General features: G+C 41.2%; 1 protein-coding gene across 4 annotated transcripts in view; it reads right to left on the reverse strand.

Annotated features, from left to right (window-relative positions):
• UIMC1 (ubiquitin interaction motif containing 1) overlaps nucleotides 1-24,184 on the reverse strand; it is an 84,137-nt gene that overhangs the window by 57,980 nt on the left and 1,973 nt on the right. The window contains exons 1-2 of one of the 4 annotated variants that reach the window (XM_082213554.1): nucleotides 21,933-21,955; nucleotides 15,027-15,166 (exon numbers count right to left, since the gene is read on the reverse strand). In XM_082213554.1, coding sequence (XP_082069680.1) covers nucleotides 15,027-15,166; nucleotide 21,933 — 141 coding nt within the window. In that variant the 5' untranslated portion in view covers nucleotides 21,934-21,955. Of the gene's footprint in view, nucleotides 1-15,025; nucleotides 15,167-21,932; nucleotides 21,999-24,184 lie in introns of those variants that run through there. The other 3 variants (XM_082213555.1, XM_082213557.1, XM_082213556.1) reach the window with 3 other exon arrangements.

Raw genomic sequence — 24,184 nt, forward strand, 5'->3', positions numbered from 1 at the left:
GTACACTTATCAAGAGATCTATGACTTGAATGACAGAATGCAGACTGAGAGTATATGAGTAAAAATTGTAGGAGAGGGAAACAACAGTGACTTGACTGTGGGTAGAAATATAAAAAATAAAATAAAATAAAATGTCCAGTAGCACCTTAGAGACCAACTAAGTTGTTCTTGATACGAGCTTTCGTGTGCATGCACACTTCAGATACACTGTGGGTTCCTAACAACAAAGGGACATGGCAAAGGGATGGTATCTGCAATATACAAAATACTACTCCAAAATCCCACGAACTCGCTAGACGTAATAAAAAAACAATGGGAAGACGAAATAGACTATGAGATTAACCCCACTCAGTGGACCAGAATGTAGCCTAAACCCCCCTTTAAATCCATATCAACGAAAAGAAAAGAACTCACTCTGAAACTTACCTAAAGGTGGGACCTAACACCAAGGAAACTACAGTGGTGCCCCGCAAGACGAATGCCTCGCAATACAAAAAACTCGCTAGACGAAAGTTTTTTCCGTTCGTGATTTGCCTCGCAAGACGAATTTCCCCTATGGGCTTGCTTCGCAAGACGAAAACGTCTCGCGACTTTTTTTCAATGACTAAAAACAAAGACATGTTTTGTTTATAAAGTTAATTTATTTTCCCTTAAATTTTTGAACTGCTCTTTACAGTATGTGTGACTTTAAAGAGCAGTTAATAAACTGTTGTTGTACCAAATTTGGCTTTGTTTGGACTTTTTTTGACCATAGGAACGCATTAATTGATTTTCAATGCATTCCTATGGGATTTCGTGCTTCGCAAGACGAAAAATTCGCTAGACGACAAAAATTGCGGAACGAATTAATTTCGTCTTGCGGGGCACCACTGTAGAGCTAATACGCTCAGGAACCTCACCAAAATGCTGGAGAGGGTGCAGCTCCACGGGCATATACCTCCACATGTGGTGGGAATGCCCCAAAATCCAACTATTCTGGACAACAGCCATACAAGAAATACACATACATTAAGCAAAATAGAAATATCGCCTCCCAACCCCACCCCCACCCACCATGGCCCCCTCCGCCTCTTCCACCCTTTTTCTTCCTAATGTAACCCAAATGTCTCAACAAATGAAACTGACCTATGGAAAATTTAACTTGAAAAAAGAGACATTGTGCATACCTTTGTAAACCAAGAAAACTTTAATAAAAATATTTTTTTTTTCAAAAAAAGAAGATTACACTGTTGGTGACTGTGGGTAGAAATATATAAAAAGAATAAAAAGAAATTGTCCAGTAGCACCTTAGAGACCAACTAAGTTTGTTCTTGGTATGAGCTTTCGTGTGCATGCACACTTCTTCGGATACACTACATTCTTCGGATACTACATTGCCTGCCAAGCCAGAGTGAAGGCTTGGATGATACCTTCCTAGATCAGATTACCAAACATTCAGTACTGAGAAAGTGATCCTGTTCTCTTGGGTTTCATTACACAGAGACAACGGAAAGCTGAGTGTAGTCAGACATGCACTCTGGAATTTAAGAAGGCTGGTTTCAAAAAGCTTGAACTACTGGGTGAGATCCTATGGTCAGAAATATTCAAAGAGAAGGGAATGGTGCTTAATGTATTGCTGGTGCATAATGCATTGGTCACATCTATAAACTATATTTTTGCAAATCATGCTTAATTTTGTGGAGTTCTGTTCATGTTTTCTAAGTACTCCTGGCCCCTTTGGAATGTGATTCTGCTATGGTGTGTGCTTGCAGCTTCTCACTATTTAATCTCATCTATGGATTTCATTAGTGCGTAGATTTTGATAATTAATTTAGACGTTAAACACAAGCAAACCCAACACCAGTCCCTTCCTCTCTGTGCTGTTACTCAGAACTGAATTCACTGCTGTTCTGTGCTACCCTTTGTCTTGAGCTTTTAAAAAATTTCATCCCAGGAGCATGCCTCACAAACTAAGTGCAAGGCATAGTATTATATGATTCTCCAAGTCCCAATATGCATTTTCTTTCACTGCTTTTAAAATAATCAAACAAGAAAGCCATTTAGTACAGAAGTAGTTATTCACCACTCCCTTTCCACTCACTTAAGAGATAGCACTTCCATTTATTTCTCACAGTACCTTCCAGCTTTAATACTAATGCTTTTAAAAAAGGCCTTATTCCCTGTCATATACAAATTCAAAATATGGTACATTCACTCTCTGAAAAACAGGTTCTTCTCCCAACACAGTTTACACTCCATGCCCTGCTTAGTCCAGGAGTCTTCAACCCGGCATCCCTTGTCCTCTGAGCTGAGCTGCTTAATCTCCCTACCAGACCTGGTGACACCACCCTGCTTTCACCTGCTTGTAGGCTGCACACTCACAAGCTCTAGTCCCCCATTGGCTCTCCTCTTCCTATAGTTTCTAGAAATATTTCCCCAGCCATTCATTTGCTTTGACCTGAATAAAACCGCAGAAAGCTTGCCTTCGGGACTACTTTCTTCTGCTGCTTTATTTTATTTGTTTGATTGTTTATATTCTACTCTTTAAAATATTTCCTCCAAAGCAGCTTAGAAAAGTCATAACAGTTAAAAACAGGGGGACGGGAGACGGGAGAGGTAAAAACACATCAGCATAAAAATCCAGTAGAAGGGGCTTTTCAGAGCTCTTCAGGGAAGGAATTCCTCAGATGCTCTGTTACCACCAAAAAGGCTCCATCTCTGGTATCTGCCACTCAGATTTTACTAATCAAAGATGAGAGAGAATAGCCTCTGATACTGAGCTCTGGCAAACTAATATTGGTACAAGCAGTTCTTGCACCAGATAACCCTTCAATACTTAAATGGCCTAGACAGTGGTTCCCAACTAGGTAAGTACTACAGAACCCAGTTTTTCAAAAGCCAAGCCATGGAACCCATACTTTTGAAAGTCTTATATCTGGGGTAGTTTTTGTTATGTGAATGATACTACTATACCCTCCAACATGTCCCAGTGCAAAACTGGGCTGCATGCCCACATGAGTCACATGACCTGCATGTTTTGGCATTCCATGCTCTCACACGAGAGCATGGCTTCCCAAAACAGAATGTCCCAGACAGTTGACGGATATGTGCCACGGACCCCGAGTGGGTTATGTGGACCACCAATTAGGAACCACTGACCTAGAACAAAATCAATACCAGCTCTTAAAACTGAGCCCAGAAAAAATGGCAACACATGTAGTTGGTATAGAATCAGTGTAATAAGTCCCAACTGCCTTGCTGCTACCACATCCTGGCAGGTGTGTTCTGAAACAGTTCTGGATTCCCAGGCCATTTCTAAAGCCAGCCCCATATAGAGAGCACTGCAGTGAACCAGGCAGTTACGCAGGGGCTTATCTAAACATATGCCCCCCCCCACCTTCCACCTGCAGTCCTAATGTGCAACAGTCAAGGAAGGACTGTATTCTTGCTATTTCTGCATATTTGAATTGACCCCTGTTTGGAAGTAGGTAAAGGATTCTCTGAAAAACCAAGCAGATTTGAAAATCCATGCAGACTGAACAAGTAGTGACTGCTGATCCTGCAACTTGGAATTTGGTAAGTATGTAATGCAACGACTGGATGTTCACATAGTGCACATCTGATCCCTTTAAAAAATTTGCTTGCAGACCACTCAGAGTCTACCTGCTAAAAGGATTAAGAGAGCGCCTGGAGGTACGTTTGCTTTCCATGTTTAGCTTAATGCGTTAAAGAGGACAGGCAGCCCAAGGGCCTTGGTTCTATCTACGGGGAAATATATTTTTATGACATAGAACTAGAAAGAAAAATAAAGATATGCTTTCCTAGAATCAGATGATTTTGGAGCAGAAAATGAATATGTAACCTATTTGGGTGATGGAATAACAACAACATATAATCTGTAAATTGCATACTTCTTTGCTTTGACCCACCACCTAAGAAGCAATTTATAAACAGGCAGTGACCATTTCGCACAGGAATTCTGCTCCCAACCTCTGCCCCACCTTCCATTCCATTCTTCTCTGCCCCAAGAGGACCCATGAGTTGGCAATTGCATGGCAATTGGACACACCTAAAATGTACCTACCTACCTGGGATATATACAGTGAAATGATCTGTCATTTCATTGTTGTTGATTGATCCTTGACTCTAGTGGACCAATAAATGAGCATGGCTCAATAGATAGCAGATGAGTTGGTTTTAGTTACCCATCCCTGATTTAGACCCATGCCTACCTTAAGTATGATCATTTCTACTTTCACTGCCCCTAACTGATCTTTGTCTCTACTGAAAAACATCCAACGGACGAGGTATTCCCAAACCTCTCTTATTGAGTTCTTAGCTTTTCTCAGTTTTGAACGTGATGTTAAAAATCTTTCCTCCTTCAACAAAAGTCCATTACTTCCTGTCAGTTGCATTTCTGCTTGAACAGCTATAGAAAAAATGTACATCTATTAGAAAGTGGTTGTCATCTCCAGGCTCCACCATCAGCCTTTTCTACCAAGTCTTATTTTCAAAAGCTTTATCCTTTTTCTGCTCTTGATTTTTCTCCCAAGTCCATACTAAGGTCTGACTAGTATGGAAGAGAATGAAACAATGATTTTCTGTCATATGGAAGCAATGTTTAAAATTCTGCTAGTTCAAGTTGCCTTTTGGGCATATCAGCATTGCAGCATACTTATTTAGGCTATACAGTAGTTCCCTAGAACCATGCAGATTTTTCTAAGTGGAGCAATTATCTAACCAATTTTGTTAATACGACATTGATTTTTCTCTTGTTCATATAATTATGCTTGTCTTAGGAGAATTTTGACTTCTGCTCTTCCATTTCCCAATGTGTTAAGAACATTTAGGGCCAGGATATTGTTTTGGGCTTGTGGTTGGCTGAGCTAGTATAGTAAACCAAGGACACTAAGCCAGCTATAGTCTAACTTCTGTGAGGGAAAGTAAAGCTGTCAGTTTTGCTGGAATCAAAAATTACTTGGGTAGGCTGAGGACCCAGGACAAAGACAAAGGGAGCCCAGAGGCAAGGCAACTGAAAGAATGATACAGAGTATAGGGAATAGACTTGAGAAAGTTGAAAGTGTGGTGTTTTGAGAAAAAGGGCAGCGACGACACAGAACTGATGCAAGAAGAAGTGAGTCAAAGAGAAGATCAACAGGGGCAGTATGCTATGCAGAATGACAGGAGGAGTGCTAGGGAGGACTGTCAAGAAATAAGGCATGTCGAGGTAGTGGTAGAATCTTAACTTTGATGGGGGAATTCTGTCAATGGTGACTTCTACTAGAAAGCAGGGTGGTGAATAGTCATGTGGAATTTATTCTGGCTTTGCATTATCTGAAAATACTTCAAGAGTGACTATCTATCTACATTTTGGGCTTCCAGCTATTGTTGAAGTCCAGCTCCCATCAGTCCAAGCCAGCACAATGGGAGGGCCACAGGGTAGCCACCTCTGCTCTACTTCATCTAACAGCCTGCCCCTTTAGAATTCTGCAATTCTGCATTTCCTCCAAGCCATGATCAGATGTACGACCATAAGCATCTACATGATTTTTTTCCAGGTGAGGGGCAAAGTAAATATTCCAAATAAATGAATAGCACCAGAGAAAGGGTCTACTATTTCTGGTAGATCTGGTGAAATAGCAGTGGAGAGCCCTTGGGAATCCAGGGGATCTGGATCTGGAGGAGGGAGCGACCTCCCTAACAGACACTTACAATCCATATTTTCCTAATTGCTTATGAGAAGATATGGTGGGAAATATACCAAATATCTTAACATGATCATGGCATAGTAATTGCACTGGCTAGAAAAACCACCACTTTATTAGAAACAAACAGCATTAGCTCACCAAGATATGTGTGTGCTTTCTCTCCAGACAAATCCATCTAGCCTTCTTTTTGATGATCTATTTTTATCAAGGCGCTCACAAACTGACTGTTTTGTTATTGGCTGTAGTAACATGACAGGTGTTAACCATTCCAGAGACTCCCAGATGGTTCTTTACAGCATGCCTAAAACAGAGCAAAGCTGCTGCTGCTGCTTGATGCTGTGTGGGTGGCCATCCTGTTTTATCCCCCTTGCTGTGCTCTCCCCTCTCGTTTCCCCTGTTTACACCTTAATATTCTTTTTACAAGCTTCGTCATTTTGCAGTTGCGTAAAAAGGAAGAGCTAGCCCCTGTCAGTGCCCTATATTTGTGACTGGAAAGCTGGTCCTCTTTAACAAACTACGGTCGGATAGGCAATTACCCAGCATGGACTCTAAGCTTGCACCTATTCTTCTCGTGACAAAGTTCAGAGAAACCCCTTGACACTTTTACTCCTGGCAGCCAGACTTCTGATTTTGCCTTGATACTTTAGCTCAACTCTCTGCCAAGGTGACATTAACAAAAGGCTTCTTCAGACTCCCTGTGAAACAAGTCAGTTTCAGCTCACTGATGAGTCCTTGCTGGTGGCTTCTTTTCTAGGGTTGCCATATTTCAAACAGTGAAAATACGGACAGAAAAGTTGTTGAGCTTTTTTAGTTCTGCCCAAAATCACAAAAAGCCGTTTTTGAGCAGTTTTTAGAGAGTCAGCAAAAACGGCACTACCAATATAGGCTGCCATACGTCTGGATTTTTCCATACATTTTAGTGATTTCTGCCCAGACAGGAACGTATGCCAATCCTATTCTTTTCTGCTGCACTGGAATACAGGCCTGTCTTAAGAAAAATACAGTCATACCTCGGGTTGAAGTTGCTTCAGGTTGAGCACTTTCAGGTTGCGCTCCGCATTCGCTTCTGGATGCAAACGGGGCTCCGGAACAGATCCCGTTCGTATCCAGAGGTACCACTGTACAGTGGAACCTCAAGTTAAGAACTTATTTCATTCCAGAGGTCAATTCTTAACCTGAAACGGTTCTTAACCTGAGGCATGCTTTCACTAATGGGGCCTCCTGCTGCCGCTGTGCCGCTGTCGCACGATTTCCATTCTTATCCTGGGGCAACGTTCTTAACCTGGAGCAACCACTTTCTGCTTAGCGGAGTTTGTAACCCGAAGTGTTTGTAACCCAAGGTACCACTGTAGGTGGTGAGAAGGAAGCAGCATGGCTGACTTCCCACACAGCAACAAAGCTACCTCCCTGCTCAAACATTACCCCCACCCTCATATTGCCCCCAAATTGGAATGTTCAGGACTATCCTGCAAAAGTTAAAATGAAGTAAGGTCACCAGAGAAAGACAGTCTGAGCATATTACATCAATCCTGGCCTGACTGCACTAGCTGCCCATTAGTTTTGGGGGCCAATTTAAAGTGTTAGTTTTGACCTATAAAGGCTTAAATGACTCAGGACCACAGTACTTCAAGGACTGCCTCTTCCCATATGAACTGCTTCATAAGGTCTGGAGGGTGACAACACGAGGATGGGCCTTTTCTGTGGTGGCTCCCAACTTGTGGAATGCTCTCCCCAGGGAGACTCACCTGGCACCTTCATTACATATCTTTAAGCAACAGGCAAAAACATCTATAACCAGGCCTTTGGCTTTTCTCTGTGTTTGTGGGAAAGAGGTTAGTGGTTTGTTTTATTCTGTATTTTGTGTTCTCATTTTGTATTTTTATGTTGTGGACCACCCTGTCATCTTCAGATGAAGGGCAGCTTACAAATTTAATAAATAATAATAAGGCATGGTGTTACTACAAAAGTGGTTTTGTCACGGCTCTCTGCTAATCCGTATCTCGGATGCGCCCGAGCTACTGAAATAAATTTGCCTTAATCTCCCCCACTATGCTTGGCTTGTCATAGAGACTTCTTATTTCTTCTTTAATCCTTCATCTGCAGGTTTCATTTTCCCTGATATGACCAAAGATTTTCCTGATAATTTTGTTTTCAGATATCATCAATGTGTGTTTCTCATTTTTTCATTGTTACCCAAGATTCTGTCCTATACAGCAGTACTGGATGTATTAATATTGTGCACATCTAGATTTTAGATAACTGAGTTATGTAGGCTATTTAAGATGATTTCAATGGTCCTTATTTTCTAGTCACTGCACATAAGGTTGTTTTGTAAGAATTCATTAACAGTTTTCAAATCATCTAGCTTGAAACAGTGGTAAATTAATCAGTTCCTTTTGAATGAAAATATATGGAGTTTTTAAGAACAAATCTCTTTCTGCAGTCTTTGGACAAAACTGACGCTGCAGTTGCTTGTAAGCATAAATTAAACTGCACATCCCTATTTGAAAAAAGCAACACAGATGATGATATTCTGAAAGCTTTTTAACCCAAAGAAAGGGAAACTCTATCCAGAATTCTTCCTGTGAACAGAGGAATACAGCACAGAGATCAAATCAAGCATAACTATTAGTTTTCCTTGTAAGTTTTGCATTAGGAATGACCTTGTAGCAGTGCTGGAGATACTTAATTGATTAAGATTATTTTTGGACTAGCAGTCTTATTAAAAAGGCAGTTGGTTGAATGGTCCCTTGAGTAGTTGATATTCTCGTAGGCAGATGAGCATTATTAAAAGGCTGGGTCAGATTAGAGCAGCCCCACTGCCTTTGTTGATTTCTTTCCTTCTCTGCATTCAATGAAGGTATCTCAAGGCCATTCTCGCCAGCACAGATATAGAGTACTTCTGGATTAAGGGGTTTGCTCCCACTAGAAACAAAATCTTCCCATGAGCAGATCTAAGACCTAATTAAATAGTGTTTTTCATTTTCTGGTTTTATTAAATAAGTATGCTTTTAAAAATCTGAGTCACTGAAAACCGCGTGTGTGTGTTTAGGCCACGAGGATTAATTGGATTCACTGCAGAAGCTCCCTGGACTGCAGCTATCCAATAGAGCAAATCATACATAGGGTCTATTGAGGCTATCACTATTTCGCTCACTTGTTTTGCACATTTCAGGGGATTTAAATGTCTTTCCAGTATTGTATCTTCCCAACACCCAAAGAACTTTATATTCTCATTGAGAAAATGATATTTTCCCCCAAAAACTCTCCTATTCTAATCACTGGAATCTTCATGTAGCCCTTTTTCAGAAGTGGCAAATACCAATAAGTCAAGCCCTCTCCCTGCAGCTATGAATTGTACACTTCCTTCTAATGCATAGGAGTCTTGTCAGCACAGACCATCTAGCCCAGCAACCTGTCCTCACACTGACCAGCAACCTGCCCACCAAGCATTGCCAGGTACCAACTTTAGTTATTATTATTTTTGCACCAGCTGAAGACTCTCCCCTGCTTCAGGCCTTCTGAATGAGCCGTTATATAACCCAAAGATACTTGACTGTTTATTGTTGTGGGCCCAAGATCACATATGATGGGTTCAGGATATAAATTATATAAATAAAATATAAAATAAATAAAACTAAATGCTTATGAGAAGTCCACAAGCAGTAAACATGCTGGACCAATGCTAGTGGAAGAAAAGTGAAAAGTGTTCTATATATTCTGGAATGACCAGTAGTCTTGACCTGTTCAAGATTCATCCAATATATTTCATTCAAGCACTTTGACTTTTGAAGTTCATAGCTTCTGCACTGAAGAAGAGTAAAATAAGTACATGTAGTTCACGGATGTAGCTGAGAGATTTCAATAGTCTCTCCTCTGTCACAAAAACCTGCACTCCACTTGGGCTTGCAAATAATATGTAAGATAAGAAGAGCCCTGCTGGTTCTGGCCAAAGGCCTACCTAGTCCAGTATCCTATTCCTACAGTGGCCAACCAGATGCCTATGGGAAGCCCACCAGCAGGGCCTAAGTGCAACTATAATCTCCCCGCTTGCGATTCCTAGCAACTGGTATTCAGAAGCCTACTGTATATGGCCAATATACTGAAATCGTATCCTGGCAAGATGAAGGCACTGCTGGTAGGTGGTTTGGGCATCCAGGAAACTGGCCATTTGCCTGTTCTGGACACTCCCTTAAAAATAGCATGTTCATAGTCTGGGGGTACGCACTGATTCATGTGTCACTAGAGGCTCAAGTGGCTTCAGTAGTGAGTGCTGCTTCCTACCAGCTTAGCTTGGTATGCCAGCTATTGACAGTCCTGGACAGGGATAATCTCACGACTGTGCCACATACACAGCTCACTTGATTACTGCAATGCACTTCATTGGGACTGTCCCTGAGGCTGGTTCAGAAGTTGCAGTTAGTGCAAAATGCTGCTGTGAGTATGCTGTCTGGAGTTAACTGCCATCAATATATGACACCTTTGTTGAAGCAGCTGCGCTGGCTGACCGTATGCTTCAATCTAGGCCATGTTCAATGTATTAATTTTATTGATTTATTGTTTATTTATTTATTACAGTTGTATACCACCCTTCATCTGAAGATCACAGGCCAGTTCAAAATACAAAATACAAAACAAGAGCACAAAATACATAATAAAACGAAAACAAGCCAATAACCCCTCTGCCATCAACACATTTAAAATACTATAGAATGTTAATCAGCCAAAGGCCTGATTACAGAGAAACAGTTTTCACCTGGCACCTAAAGATGAAGGCCCCAGGCAAGAAGGTCCCTGGGGAGAGCATTCCACAAAGGGGGAGCCACCATAGAAAAGGCCTGTTATTGTGTTGCCACCCTCCAGACCTCTTGTGGCTCCAACAATCTGCTGTTTCCTATGCAGGCCTTTTTATTTACCCAGTTTCTGAATGTGAATTTTAATTATTGTCCGCTGATCATCTCCTGGAGTTATACTGATATTTTAATTGTATTATTTCTGATGTGTACTTTATACTTATTTCTGGCTTTCTCTGCACTGCTTTGATATTCTATAATGTAAGTGGGGTATATACAGTGGTGCCCCGCAAGACGGAAAACCCGCTAGACGAAAGGGTTTTCCGTTTTGGAGGTGCTTTGCAAAACGAATTTCCTATGGGCTTGCTTCGCAAGACGAAAATGTCTTGCGAGTTCCTGCGGGGTTTTTTCCTCCCCCCCCTTTCCCAAGCCGCTAAGCCGCTTATCAGCTGATCCTAAGCCGCTAAGCCGCTTAACAGCTGATCCGCTAAGCCACTTATCAGCTGATCCACTAAGCCGCTAAACCGCTTATCAGCTGATCCGCTAAGCTCGCTAAGCCGCTAATAGCGCTAATCCGCTAATGGGCTTGCTTCGCAAGATGAAAAAACCGCAAGACAAAGAGACTCATGGAACAGATTCTTTTCGTCTTGCGAGGCACCACTGTATATAAAATAAATAGAAAGTCGCCATGTGGAATGGTTGAGGTACAATTCCTATCATCTCCAATTGAAAGGATGACAGCGACAGAGTAGGACGTCACTGCAAGTTGAAGGAGATTGTCCTGAGCTACATGGACCAAAAGGCTGACCCAATGCCAGCTTCCACATCTTCTTTCTTATACTTTGAAAGCTGCACAGATTCAGCTCAACAAGTTGTCCTAATGAAATATGTAAAACTACAGAAGAAAGTCAGTATAAAGGGTTGTATCCAACAAAATCATCCCATTAACACAGAGACTTCTGCCCGTGAAACAGAACTTCCTTTCCCTCTCAGTCTAATTTACTTTACAGGGTAGCACTCTTGAGTTCTCTAAAGGAGGGTGTGATAAATATATAACGAATATGTTAGAGTGAATTCAGCTTAACATCGCTTCACAATCTACATACACTCTACTGAGAAAAGAAACCATTTTTTGTCGATATCAGTAAAAGGCTGATAAAGGGTCTAATCACATATGCACAGATAGCACAAGTTGAAGACAAAAGGAACTTGAGCCTATGAGGCAATCAGTATTGATTAGACAGGCCACTGGGCAGAAAAGTTGCTTCAGATTAGCCTTAACAGATGCTATGGCAAAGCCCACTGCAAGAAGAAGTTTGCAAAATAGCACAGAGGAGTTTGACAACAAAGCATGACTGAGAAACACCAGGGAGACTCAGCCTGCCAGAGATCATCAAAAGCGAGTTGCTGGAGACTTTCCAGCTGCAACTGCTACAAAGCATCCTGGCTCAAGAGGAGGATGGGAGGCTTGTTCTAAAGATACCTGTCAGGAGGTTGCCAAAGAAAGAGCCCAATGAACTTCTGGTTTCCAAGCCTGCCTTATAAATCTGTATATCATAGGGAACCACATGTGAGCAGCTGCCAGAAGAATTGAGAATCTACTCCTCTCTAAAACTGTCGTTTATCCAGACTATTACATGCATTTTACTTTAATGCAACAATGGAATTCAGGACTTGAATTTTGTATTGCATGCCTGGCAAATCTGAGGAAATGTTTCAGGAGTCAGACACATTTTTCACAATTCCCAGGAAAGGTATTTTTTGCAGGAGAGAAAATGAGAAGGCAGGGTTATAGCCTCAGATCTGAAAACAGAGCAAACAGAATAAATCCATTTACTCAACTGGCTGTGAACTGTTTTCACTTAAACAGAACCTAATTGGCTCTTTAATGGCCTCCCTGAGCATATCCTGTACTGTAATATGAGAGATTATGCCACCAGAATTTATTGTTTATAGGTCTGAACGTACAGTCAAGTGAAAGTGCCTATTATTTTTACAGATTCATTTTAAGAGTTATTTTGTTTCTCTATTTTCAAATATATGCACACTGAGATAAGAGATTGTGGCCAACAATAGGTCCTGATCTTGCATGCATTGTAGGCTCTCTTGTCATTATTGGTTTTGTCTTTCCTTGCAGATTTCAATATGAAGATCGCAACACAGCACAAATCTGAAGTTAGCTTAGCATATTTGCCGAGATCGGGCTTTAACAAAAAGGAATAATCACTGCTGTATGATGTATTTCTTTAAAGAATTTTCCCAGCAGGGAAGATCTCTAATAAGGATGCAGATGTAACTTTCAATATCATCTGATGTAAAGGTCCCTCCCAACCTCTGTTTAGCTTATGTGGGATTTTTTGTATTTGTGTTTTGTTTTTGTGGTTTTTGTTTTGTTTTTAGTCTTTGCACATAATAACTATCTGCTTATCAATACTGGCCACTAAAGGAACTAGGCACAAGATCTATAATCAATAGGGAAGTCAAGATCCCTTGGTATTGTGTAAAATGCTATCCTGAAATTTTAAAAGTACTGGGTGAGGATGTACCATAAAAACTGCAACTATACAATGGCAAATGAGTTCCTCTGGTGGTCGTTTTGCTGGACTTGGCTTTAGCTTACAAGGATTTGGACCTTCCCTAGAATCAGTAAGCTGTGTGAATAATGCTGCTATCAGCACTTATTTAATAGTAAAAGGTTGTCATTAGGGAATTCTGTGGAATGCCCCCAAGCTTGACATTTGGTTTCTATTAAACATAATTATGTCACACTGGACAGAACGAGACTCCTGTCTGAACAGGGTCATTTGTTAATCTTCTTAAAGTTCAGCTGAACAACACTTAGCCATCACTACAGCATATTTTAAACAAATAGATACTACAACTGGAATAACTTTGGAGTGTCATCCCCAACACCTCAGACACCTACCATCCTCCTTCAGCAGCTTACAGGGCAAGTTCTCATAACATGGGAACATTTTTAGGGGTCATGTGCACTTCTGTTTTTCTAAACCACCCTGGAAGTTTCCTTAAAGGGTGGCATCTAAAATATTCTAAATAAATAAATATAAAATGTTGTACTTGGAGAACAGGGTATATGGGGAAGCTTTTCTCCACCTCTGGCCACAAACTTTTTTTTACCTATTTATATCTACTGGCCTTTGTTCATCCCTTCCTAAGCTTCCACAGGCATCTGGTTAGACTGTGAGAATATGATGCTGGACTAGACGGGCCACTGGCCTTCTCCAGCAAGCTATTCTTGGATTCAAAGCAGGCTCCTGTAATTAACTGTATACAGAGAATTGAGGACTGCTGGGTGACTGCAGCTGATGCAGAACACATTCACCCTCCTGACAGAGGTGTTTCAAGTCAGCTTTCAGCTACTTTCTGCACAAAATTCAAAGTGGCAATTTTGAGCTAGAACTAGGATTTGTCCTGTCAAATTACATGAGACACAGATTTCTTCCCCCTATGAGCATGCAGCTATTTTAGTTTAAAGTGTTTTGTTTAGTGTTTAAAATATACTGCAAAGAGCCGTGTGTGTGTGTGTGTGTGTGTGTGTGTGTGTGTGATAAAAAAAATTAAAAAATACAAACCAAAAAAAGGATATACCATATTGGCCCGAATATAAGCCGCACATTTTTTTTTCCAAATTCCGATCATTAAACGTTAAAGTGCGGCTTATATTTGTGACCTTACGCCACCGGCAAAGTGGTGTGGCTCCCCCCACCCCCCACCCCGTGAGCAGCCTGGGAGCACAGGGCAATGGTGCCCATCCCTTCCGTGGCTTCCAAGTCTCCCCCAAGCCACCTAATTTTAAAGGTGCAGCTTATTTGTGGATGCGGCTTATATTCAGGACAATACAGTAGTGAGAGGAAACTGGGGGTGTGGAGAGTTTATTTCCAATGCCAAATGCCTATTCTTTCCAAGTATGACAATATGATTACTTAGAGAAAAATAAATCAAAGCTCTCCTAAAAATACATTAAGCAGAATAGACTATTGTGTCAAAGTCCAGCTACCTAACTCCAGATAGAGAGGTAGAATAAACTCTCCCATAAAAATAAATTAGCAGATTGATTAAATCTGAGGGACCATGATTATTGTATGAAGTTGCTCAATAAGGAAGAAATTGTATTGGGGGGGCAGGGCATTCTGACACCATGGTTTTTGTTTATCTTATCTCCTGTGAAAGCCCATCAAACACCTGACTGCATTCTAATCAAATACAGATGCATATTTCTTTTCTAACTGTAGTTTGGACATCCAAACTCATCCAGTAGTTAGTGACCCTCTCCTCAGGCTGTTATACTCTAATTGTCCCAGCAGCCCACGCCTGATATACCAAGGCCAGTAATCAGTGAGTTCCTTTTTCCGTTTCCTCTTAATTAGTGATCATGATATAATATTCTGTGGTGTTCTTTCATTTTGTTGCCTGTATTTCCAACTTTATTTCAAAATAAAATTTTATGGGGGAGGGGAAAGAAAATGCACTGGTATACAAATAGAATTCAAGTCAGAATTTGCATTGTTTGTTCTTGACTACTCACCTCTCCATCACTGTCAGATATGACAATGCACGCATCCACAACCATGGCATTTGACAATTCCCTTGACTCTTCTCCCTGATCCTGGCACTGGGAATCAGGTCCATCTGAAGTTTTCCGCTTTTTCTTTGGCATCCTTTCCACTGGAACAAACAGAAATATTTATTTGTCCGACTGATCCTGGTTCAGTTTCCCCTCCTAATTGATTACTTGGAGGTAGAGCACCCAAGGCAATCCATTCTTGTCTCATAGGTGTGGAGACCTGAGACTTATTCAGAGGCACATTCATAAATCCCCGCTCACCCAATTAAGACTACCTTATATAGCTGATTAAATCAGGAAGAAGCTAGAAAACACAGACTAACAGCAGGTTCCAAAGCAATGAAGAGCAACTACAAAAACACATTTCCAGCTTGCCCAAAGTTATTCATGCAACATCAGAAAACATCAGCCTGCCATCCCAAATCCCTATTAGCCTAAACCTGGCTCCACTGCTGATGCAGGAAAAAACTGAGAAAGGGACAGCGGATCGTGCTAGACTCAGCACTACAGAAGGGGGAAACCAAAGCATCAGAAGCAGTTGCCAGCTTTCATATTCAATTAGGCACGGGAAAGGAGCTGCATTTTTCAAGTAATATGCTCACAGAGCAACAGCTTGGAAGTGTACTGTAGGAATAAGACAAAGGTCAGAAGAACGGCAAAAAGACTAAATGAAAACGAGAGAGAAAAGTCAAGGACACTTGGCTCTCCTTTTATAGCTCAAGTCACCCACTGAACAGCATGCTGATAGTGCCCTCTGCTGGGACAAACCATGGCTACCTGTTCCAGAAAGGGCATTCTGCAGCTAGAGGGGGGAAACTGCTGAAAAGCCAGAAATGCTAAGAGTCATGAGAAACAGAGGGGAGGGCAGGTGCAAGTGCAATTAGAGCTGGTGCTTCCGGCAAAGTCCTTCATTGCCACACTATACATAGCAAGAGAGCTACATAACAAGCTTTAACAGTGAAAGCACAGCCAGAAAAGCTGATTAGGGCTCTTGGCCAACTGAGAGAAGCAGCAACACCGCAAATCCTCCCCATCCCCACCCCCACCCCCGCACTATGTTCTCCAAAGCTTTTCTGGCTATCAGCTCAGCATCCTAAGTGATAACAACATGAACAGGAAACCAAAAGAATGCATAGAGAAAAAAATCAAGGTCCCACAGCATGAAAGCTATCATGGTAGGAATAACTTTCAGGGTTATCTTACAGCCAGCAGAGATATTTGTATGATGATGGTCAAGGGCCATATTGGTTAGGTTTGGCTTACAAAGTGCTGCCCTGGTAGGGCGTGTTGAATTTTTCAACTTTCAAATTCCAAGTGAGGGGTGCTAAAAGGTTGTAGCATCACTTGGGAATTCAAATGATATTTTGGTTAAATTAATGTACTTTAGTTTTGCTTGGTATATAGCTACATAAAAAATAATGACCTTTTAACATTTTTGTGGAATTTCCAATAATTTTTAAATTGTCATATTAAAAAAATGGGTTTTGTTGTTTTTTTAAAATTTGCATTAAAATCATTAAAAATGATTGGATCACATCAGTCTGGCTTGCCAGATCTGCCAGGGTATAAGAGACAAGTCAAAAAGCAAGTGGCAAGTGGCAAGAAGATGAGAGAATAAGTCTTGCTGAATATAAGCAGAGAAGTAAGCAGGATGCTTCAATACCATCAAATTAAATGATTTTCTCTGCTGATTAAAATGAAGAACAAATAGCTGATGCCCAAGGTGGAAATGATGGAAGTTATTAATTGACATTAGGAAAACCAAGTATACCGTCCACTTCTAATACTTCAAAAAATAAAATTTTAATTAGAAAAATGTATACAACACATTTGAAATATATAATGTTGCTATGCATAGCATTAGATAGGGTGCTGGCCTACATGCAACAGCTGCCATCACCACTGCTGCCTTTGTGGATGCTGGCTTGATCACTGAAGAATACAAAGGACTTGTAATTGATCACAATAAAGTCAAGAGGGACCAAGAAAAAGTAACAAAATCCCTGGATCAGGAATTTGATTATCTGTGTCAGAAGGATGAAACTGACTACATCTTTTTAGACGTCCACGAAGATACAACTAAAGATATGCTGAAAGAAGACAATTCAGATCAGCAGTTCTTCAGCAGCATCACAGAACAGCATTATTCTGTGTGCAGTGAGCCAGGTGGAAGGTATCTCTACCACTTCACTCCAGAGAAAGGTTCAAATAGGGCGAAACCAGCTGACATTATTGCTAATTATACTGTAGATTTCATGAAGAAGGGCATTGATAAGAGCCTGCAGGCCATTGGAGGTGATTCAACAAATGCTAACACTGGGTGGGTGGGTGGTACCATGCACTGGGTAGAGGTCAAACCAGGTTGTAAGCTGCTCTGGTTGGTTTGTGTCCACACCCCTCTGACACTTGATCACAGCATTTGATGGGAAGACCTTATCTAACAGCAAGTGGACAGGTAGCAGTGGCAAGATGCTAGACACTGCTGCAGAACTTGAATTTGATCCTTCATTCACCCAACTCTCAATTGGAGAGCCTCTTATTTCACTGAGTGACAATGTTGTTAAGGATCTGTCTACTGATTAAGTGTACGAGTATCAGATCACACAGGCCATAAGGACAGAAAAACATCCCACAGACATTGGTCCAGTGAACTATTCAAGGTGGTAACAGCAGCAAACTGGCTTCGTTGCATATGGGTTTCAAAAAAGACTTAAAGGCAAAATCCCCCCATACAAATAAGACTGAGAGTGGAATACATTGTTTGTGTATACTACCCCTGCTGGTTCAACATCACAGTAAAACACTATTGGGTGGAAGGCGCACACTGCATCTTGTTTCAGCTACAAAAGGCGGCTGTAGTGGATGCTGTTTTGCCAACCACTTAGTGCTCAGCATGGTATGCATTCAGCGAAATGATAATCCAGACACTCTTGTGCTCAGATGACAGTGAAGAGAGGAGAGCTGGTGTCCAAAAGATTGTTGACTTAAGGGGCGAAGATACTGGGAGGCATTTCTGTATGTCCAAGGAAGACATATTGCATCAACCCCTGTGCTTTGTTCCTGTTGGAGCTGATAGGACTGGTCTGACTGGGCATATGAACCTCCTTTGACATGTAAACTTACTACAGCCAAAGTAAAGAAGTCCACTGACAAGTCCATGCAAGTTCCATAGTGGGCCTGCCATGTTCAGTCTATACAGAGGTGTGTGAAACAAGTCACAGAGCCAGTAAGCAGGGTGTATACACAAGAAAAGTGTGAGGGCTACATCAGTGGCAAAGAAGAAATTAGCGGCTGATGTCCAAGAACGAATCAAAGCAAGACTTGATTAAACTTCCTGTTTACATTTCTTATTAACTGATGATGTCATTACTTTCTTTTCTTTTTTTAATGTATTGTTATTAAAGATTTTCTTGATTTACAAAAGTATGTGCAATATCTCTCTCTCATATTTTTTCCATGTAACATTTTTTCCATGTAACCATGCGGAGTTGGGTTTGGGGAATCCAGATTGGGAGGGTTTGGAATAGGTAGGTTTTGGGAGGGTGATCTTTTTGATCATGGCTATTTTGTCTGAGAGAGTGAAATTCATGTTGTTCCATCTCTTTAGGTCTTTGTTTATTTGGCGCCACAGGGGCTTATAGTTGTGGAGGTATAATTTATTGAGGTTTCTGGTTATTTGTACCCCTAGGTATCTGAACTTGGTGTGGCAAAGTTTTATCTTGGTGACATTAGTGAGTTCTTTTGGGGTGTGAGGAGGGGAGTTGAAGCACATACCCATATTTTTCGCTCTATAACACGCACCAGACCATAACACGCACATAGTTTTTAGAGGAGGAAAACAAGAAAAAAAATATTCTAAACGAAATAGTGGATATATGATTTTTGTGGTTCATGCTGTGGCCACAGACATGTGATCTGACAGTGAGTTTGGAGTAGCCCAATGCAAAAATCCTGAGGATCCATGCTTTGTAACCACGGAGGAGGGAAGGAAGGGGAACCATGGATCCTCTGCTCACGACTGCAGCAGATCCCCCCCCCCCGCAGGCATTCGCGCCATAACACGCACAGACATTTCCCCTTACTTTCTAGGAGGAAAAAAAGTGAGTGTTATGGTGCAAAAAATATGGTAGCTTCTGACTTTGCAAAGTTTACTTGTAGGCCCGACACCATTGCAAATGTGTTGAGTTCTCTGATTAGGGAGGTTGCTGTGTTTATGGGGTCTGGTCCCTCTGGCCTTGGAGCTCCGCTGGGTTGTTGGGTGGGGAGGGAAGCTGTGGCTCCCTCGGTAGGCGCACTGGACACCCCGGTTTCCCTCTGGCAGCGGTGGAGGCCAGCCTGGGCTTTTTCTGAATTAAGTTCAAAGCTGGTTCAGATCAAACCTTGTGTATACCACTTCCAAAATCAGTGGTGGGAGTGTATTGGATGTGGAATAAACAGGAGTGTCTGATGTCATTACTTTCTAACATTGTCTTATGACTACAAGATAATGTTGTATGCTTAAAAGGATATGTTTTATGCAGAGAAACAAAAATTTTTATAGCACTTCCTGACATTTTCGGAAGGCAAAATTAAAGTTCTTTGGCTTTCCAAGAGCAGTTTATGTGCTTTCTAATCAAACATAATTTACCAAGCTAAATGTTATTCAATCAAAAAATAAGAAGAATTGAATTCATTAAAAACATATTTTAAAGACCCCTCACTGAAGAAATTTGCGAAAGTTAAGTTTCACCCCCTAAAATGACACGCCCTACTGCACTGGCCGAGGGGGGCTTTGTGCACCTCACCATATATCTAATGCAGATGTTACCATGACAGTCCCCTCCCATAAAAACAGCTACCCCAGTACAGGTAAGTGTTGGTCTTTTCTCAACCATCTTCCAGGATGCATCCCTATAACTCTATATCATAGAATGCAGTGAGAACCACTAAGAATTAAACCAATTCCAAACTGTATAGCTCTGCTTTTCATTTCCTGATCATGCTACAATGCAATGAAATGTTGGAAATTGCTTTTATATGAGAGAATGTAGCAATAATGCAAATGGTGCTTTACCGCATAAGTAGAAAGAAAAGCAGCCAGGGCAGGAGCCTACACTCTAAAGCAGGGGTGGTTAACCTGTGGTCCTCTAGGTGTTGTTGGACTCCTGCCTCTCATCAGTCTCAACCAGCATGGTCAATGGTCAAGGATTATGGGAGCTGTAGTCCATAGACCTCTGTAGCTACCACCTCTGAACTAAAGCTCCACAATGGAAGAGAATGGATAGGAGGGGCAAGGCCCATAAGAGCTGAACTTGAGCAAGGGCAGTAACACACATTTAAGGATGACAGGACAGATAATCAAGAAGTATATGGAGGAAGGATTTGGAAGAAGAGAGAGGTAGAACCAGAAGATTGTTCTGGGGGGCGGGGAATCCAGGAACAAGGGACAGCAAGGAGAAACACACAGAGTTGTTGGAGAGAACAAGATACCTTCAGGCAGCAGTGAAAAAAAGGAATAGCTGTACTAGTTCTGTCTGAGCTATTGCTTTAGCAATCAGGTTATTAACAGAAAGAAATAGGATAGAGATTTGACATTAGGAAAAGAAGATTAATGGAGCAGACTCATGTACTCTACTGGGTTCGGAACCAGTGCTGTCTGCACTGGGTGCTGCACCTCTCTATCCTTTTTTCTGAAATTGTGAGAGGAATTTAGCAGAGCCTTTCAGTTTACCAGATGAAACAATTCCCTTTCTCCTTCTCCCACAGGCTCCAGACTAGGGCTGTGCAGCTGAATACCAGTATTGAAATAACATTGTGATAAGTGTTTCAACAAGGCAATATACTGGTGAACAAAAGGCTGAGACTTGACAGCTTCCCAGGGGATAGCTCAGCTGAACCAATACTTTACAGATACTTTGCAGATAGTGTGCTGGCTTTGTTTGCTCTCTCCCTCCTCCCTCTTAACTGATAAGAAATGAGGATAAGCCCTCACATAAACCAGCAAACTCTTTCAACTTCACCTTTATGTTTCTTGCTACTTTCCTCAGCAAGAGGACAGTCACCTGTCTCCCTGCTTTGTTGTCCTCCCCTCCCTGATAGAAGCTCTCTGCTGCAGCCAACTTTAAACCCCACCTCTTTCAGCAGAACTTTCTGCTCTCACCCCAAAAACTTTCAGAGCTCAGCTAATTATGCAGAGCGGGCTAACAATCCAGGAGCAAGCTAGACAATCAAAGATCCAGCGGCAAAGTAACAAAGAACTAAAAAGTGCTGCAGATATATATAGCGATATAGACTGCCCCACAGCCAGTATCAGGCTCTGCATAGAAAGGAAAGGAGGGGAAAGATCTGGTGCACTAGCAGAAGTCTCTGTGCAGGCTTCTGTTAGAATGACTTCTAATCCTGCCCTGTATGTTTGTTTATAAATACAAAGACCCACTCCAATGCTCTCACTTTGATGGGAAAACAACCACTGCCATTCTGAAATTTCCACTGCTTACAGAAAGGGAAGCAAAAACACTCAAATATTTACAAGATACACACTTTGGCGCAATAGGCAAATGCAATACAAAAGACAATTCAGAAAGATTTGATTGTGTTATTGCTTCATATTCAATAAATCAGATCATGTATCTTAGTATGCCTGTGAAATACATGGAAGCAGATTGGGGAAGAGCATTTGCAAGCCTGCCAAAAAAACAACATTCACACCAGCACTCAACTTGCTCAGATTGTGCAGTATATCATCTGCCTGACAGATCACATTCAATATGGGATTGCTATGAAGCACAAAACACAGGTAGGATGACACACTTATCCCTAACATTTTAATAGAAGCAACACTATACATGTCTGCTCAGAAAAAGTCCCATAGACTTAAATGTGGCTTACTTCCGAGTAAGAGGGTTTAGGATTGCATACTCAACCACACAACTGTCACTGGTGCTCTGAAGCCAACAGGGCTGATGTCCTTGCAAACATAAATTAAAGAAACCAATTCAAGTCAGGAAGCATTGAAAATTTTGTTTTGCTTTCATGCCTCCATCTTACTCTCTCCCTGGGAGTCTGCTGTTAATTAATTCTGCAAGTTAGCTCACAGGCTGGTTTTCCAATCATCTGGGTTCCCAACCCCATCTCTGGATGCTTAAGAACATTTCTTTCTTTAAGCTCAGACAGTAAAAGTGACCCATTAATAAGCAAGCCCACATGTGTTTCAATTCAGAACTTGCACTTTTCAGGGGCATCCTTGAAAATTCCCCATTTATGATTATTTGCCATTTTCTTTCATCATCATCTATCACTTTGATGAATCAGAAAACAATTACCAGCAGGATAATTCACAATCTTGACATTGCAGCCACTAGACCTGCCAAGCTGTGACAGCTTAAAATGCTCAAAAATAAGGCCAAAAATGAATGACTCTCATCCCCAAATGAGTTAGAGAGGTTCAAGCTACAGACGGCTGTTTCTAAGCTGCTATCCCAAATTTAGATATGGGGGGGGGAATTATGAGCATCAACACTATGGACTCAAAATTTGAGGTTAAACACAATACATAGTACTCTCCTTTAAAAATTTTGTTCCCAACAGTTTACCATGTTTTCTGAAAACTAACAAATTTACAACAGCCCCAACAGATTGGGTTTATTGTACCCACTGTTCAGAAAACTCCTAAAGGGGACCTGCACTGCAGGAGCCTGGACTAAATTACCCTTGGAGTCCCTTCCAACTCAACAATTCTATGAATTTATGACCTGGGTAGCAAGATGAAAGGAATACATAATGTTACAATTTTTTCAGAATGGATGTACACTATTGCACTCTGAATCTCTGCTGATGGCTCAAGATTAATAAGACTCTTACAAGAGGCAATTGCAGGTCCTTTTGTGTGTGTGACTTTTGTCTGCATCAAAGGCAAGAGGAAGAACCAGAGGGTGTACCATAAGGTTGACCCAAATCTGGTAAAATCGAATGAATCAATTTTTAGATGCACTCGGCAGTTACAAGGAAAGATGAATTCAGCCTAGTCTCCCAAATGTAGAACAGATCTGTAGAGTTCACGTCGGTGGTTGCAAGCACAGGCTCAAAGAACAAATACAGTGGTAGCAAAGTGGGAATAAGGATTCAGAAGAGCAGAGTTGCAGATTCATACCTTATGCATCAGACAAGTCTTTTTTATGCAACGACTGAGAGTCTAAGCATACCTTGAAAGTACCACTGAAATCAAAGGAACTTGCTTCTGAGAAAATGTGTTTAGGTTTAAGATGGGCTGCTTGTACAAAAAAATATATCTCTGGCTTGAGGCCGTTACCTTTGAAAACACATGCACCAATAATCAAGTCCGCCTCTAGGGGGGCTGCAACTATTCTGTGCTGATTCAGATCTACTAAGGCCACAAGCGGAGACTAATAAAATATATCTGTGACAGCACTCCGCACAGCAGAAAGTAAAGTTTGTATTAGGCTCAGCACGTTAGTCATTCCAATTGCATGGAATGTCACCATATCAGTGTTACAGAGCATCTAATATTGGCATGATGTTCTATGAGATCCTGCCAATTTGGTATGTACAATATGAACTTTGAATGCCACATGGAAACATTTCATCCACAATGAGCAAGTAAATAATGTTCAAATCAGACCTGACCCTATTACAGTTCTGATGCAGACTAGATACAGCAGCAATAAAACATTTCCTGTTTGCCAGAAAATAAGGTTCAACTTGAAAGTCATCAGTTATCGCATTGTATTCCTGTACAAATCAACCTATGACCAAGTTTAATGATTGCCATAAAAGAGTCCATAAAGGAGCCCCATCCCAAGGCATACTTATGCTACCCTAATTCAATTATACACAGCTCTACAGAACAGAATTTTGACAATTTCCAGTTTTCCAGAAATCCACGGCTTTCTAGAACACACTTTTCATATGGAACACCCAATCCCTTATATTTCATCCTGACCAAAATAAGAATGTTCCATGTTTAAAAGGGAGAAATTACGCTAGAATTCCTTCTAAACCAATCATTCTTTTGTTTGAATACAGCTTGGAAACCTAAAAGCTGCCCCAACTCCATTAATTTTTCCTCTGCACTATTTCCAGTTCCCATGGTAAAAGTACCTGCATAGATGTGCTTTGCTACA

The sequence above is a fragment of the Podarcis vaucheri genome (assembly GCF_965113315.1).
Source record: "Podarcis vaucheri genome assembly, chromosome: 2".
Lineage (NCBI taxonomy): Eukaryota > Metazoa > Chordata > Lepidosauria > Squamata > Lacertidae > Podarcis > Podarcis vaucheri.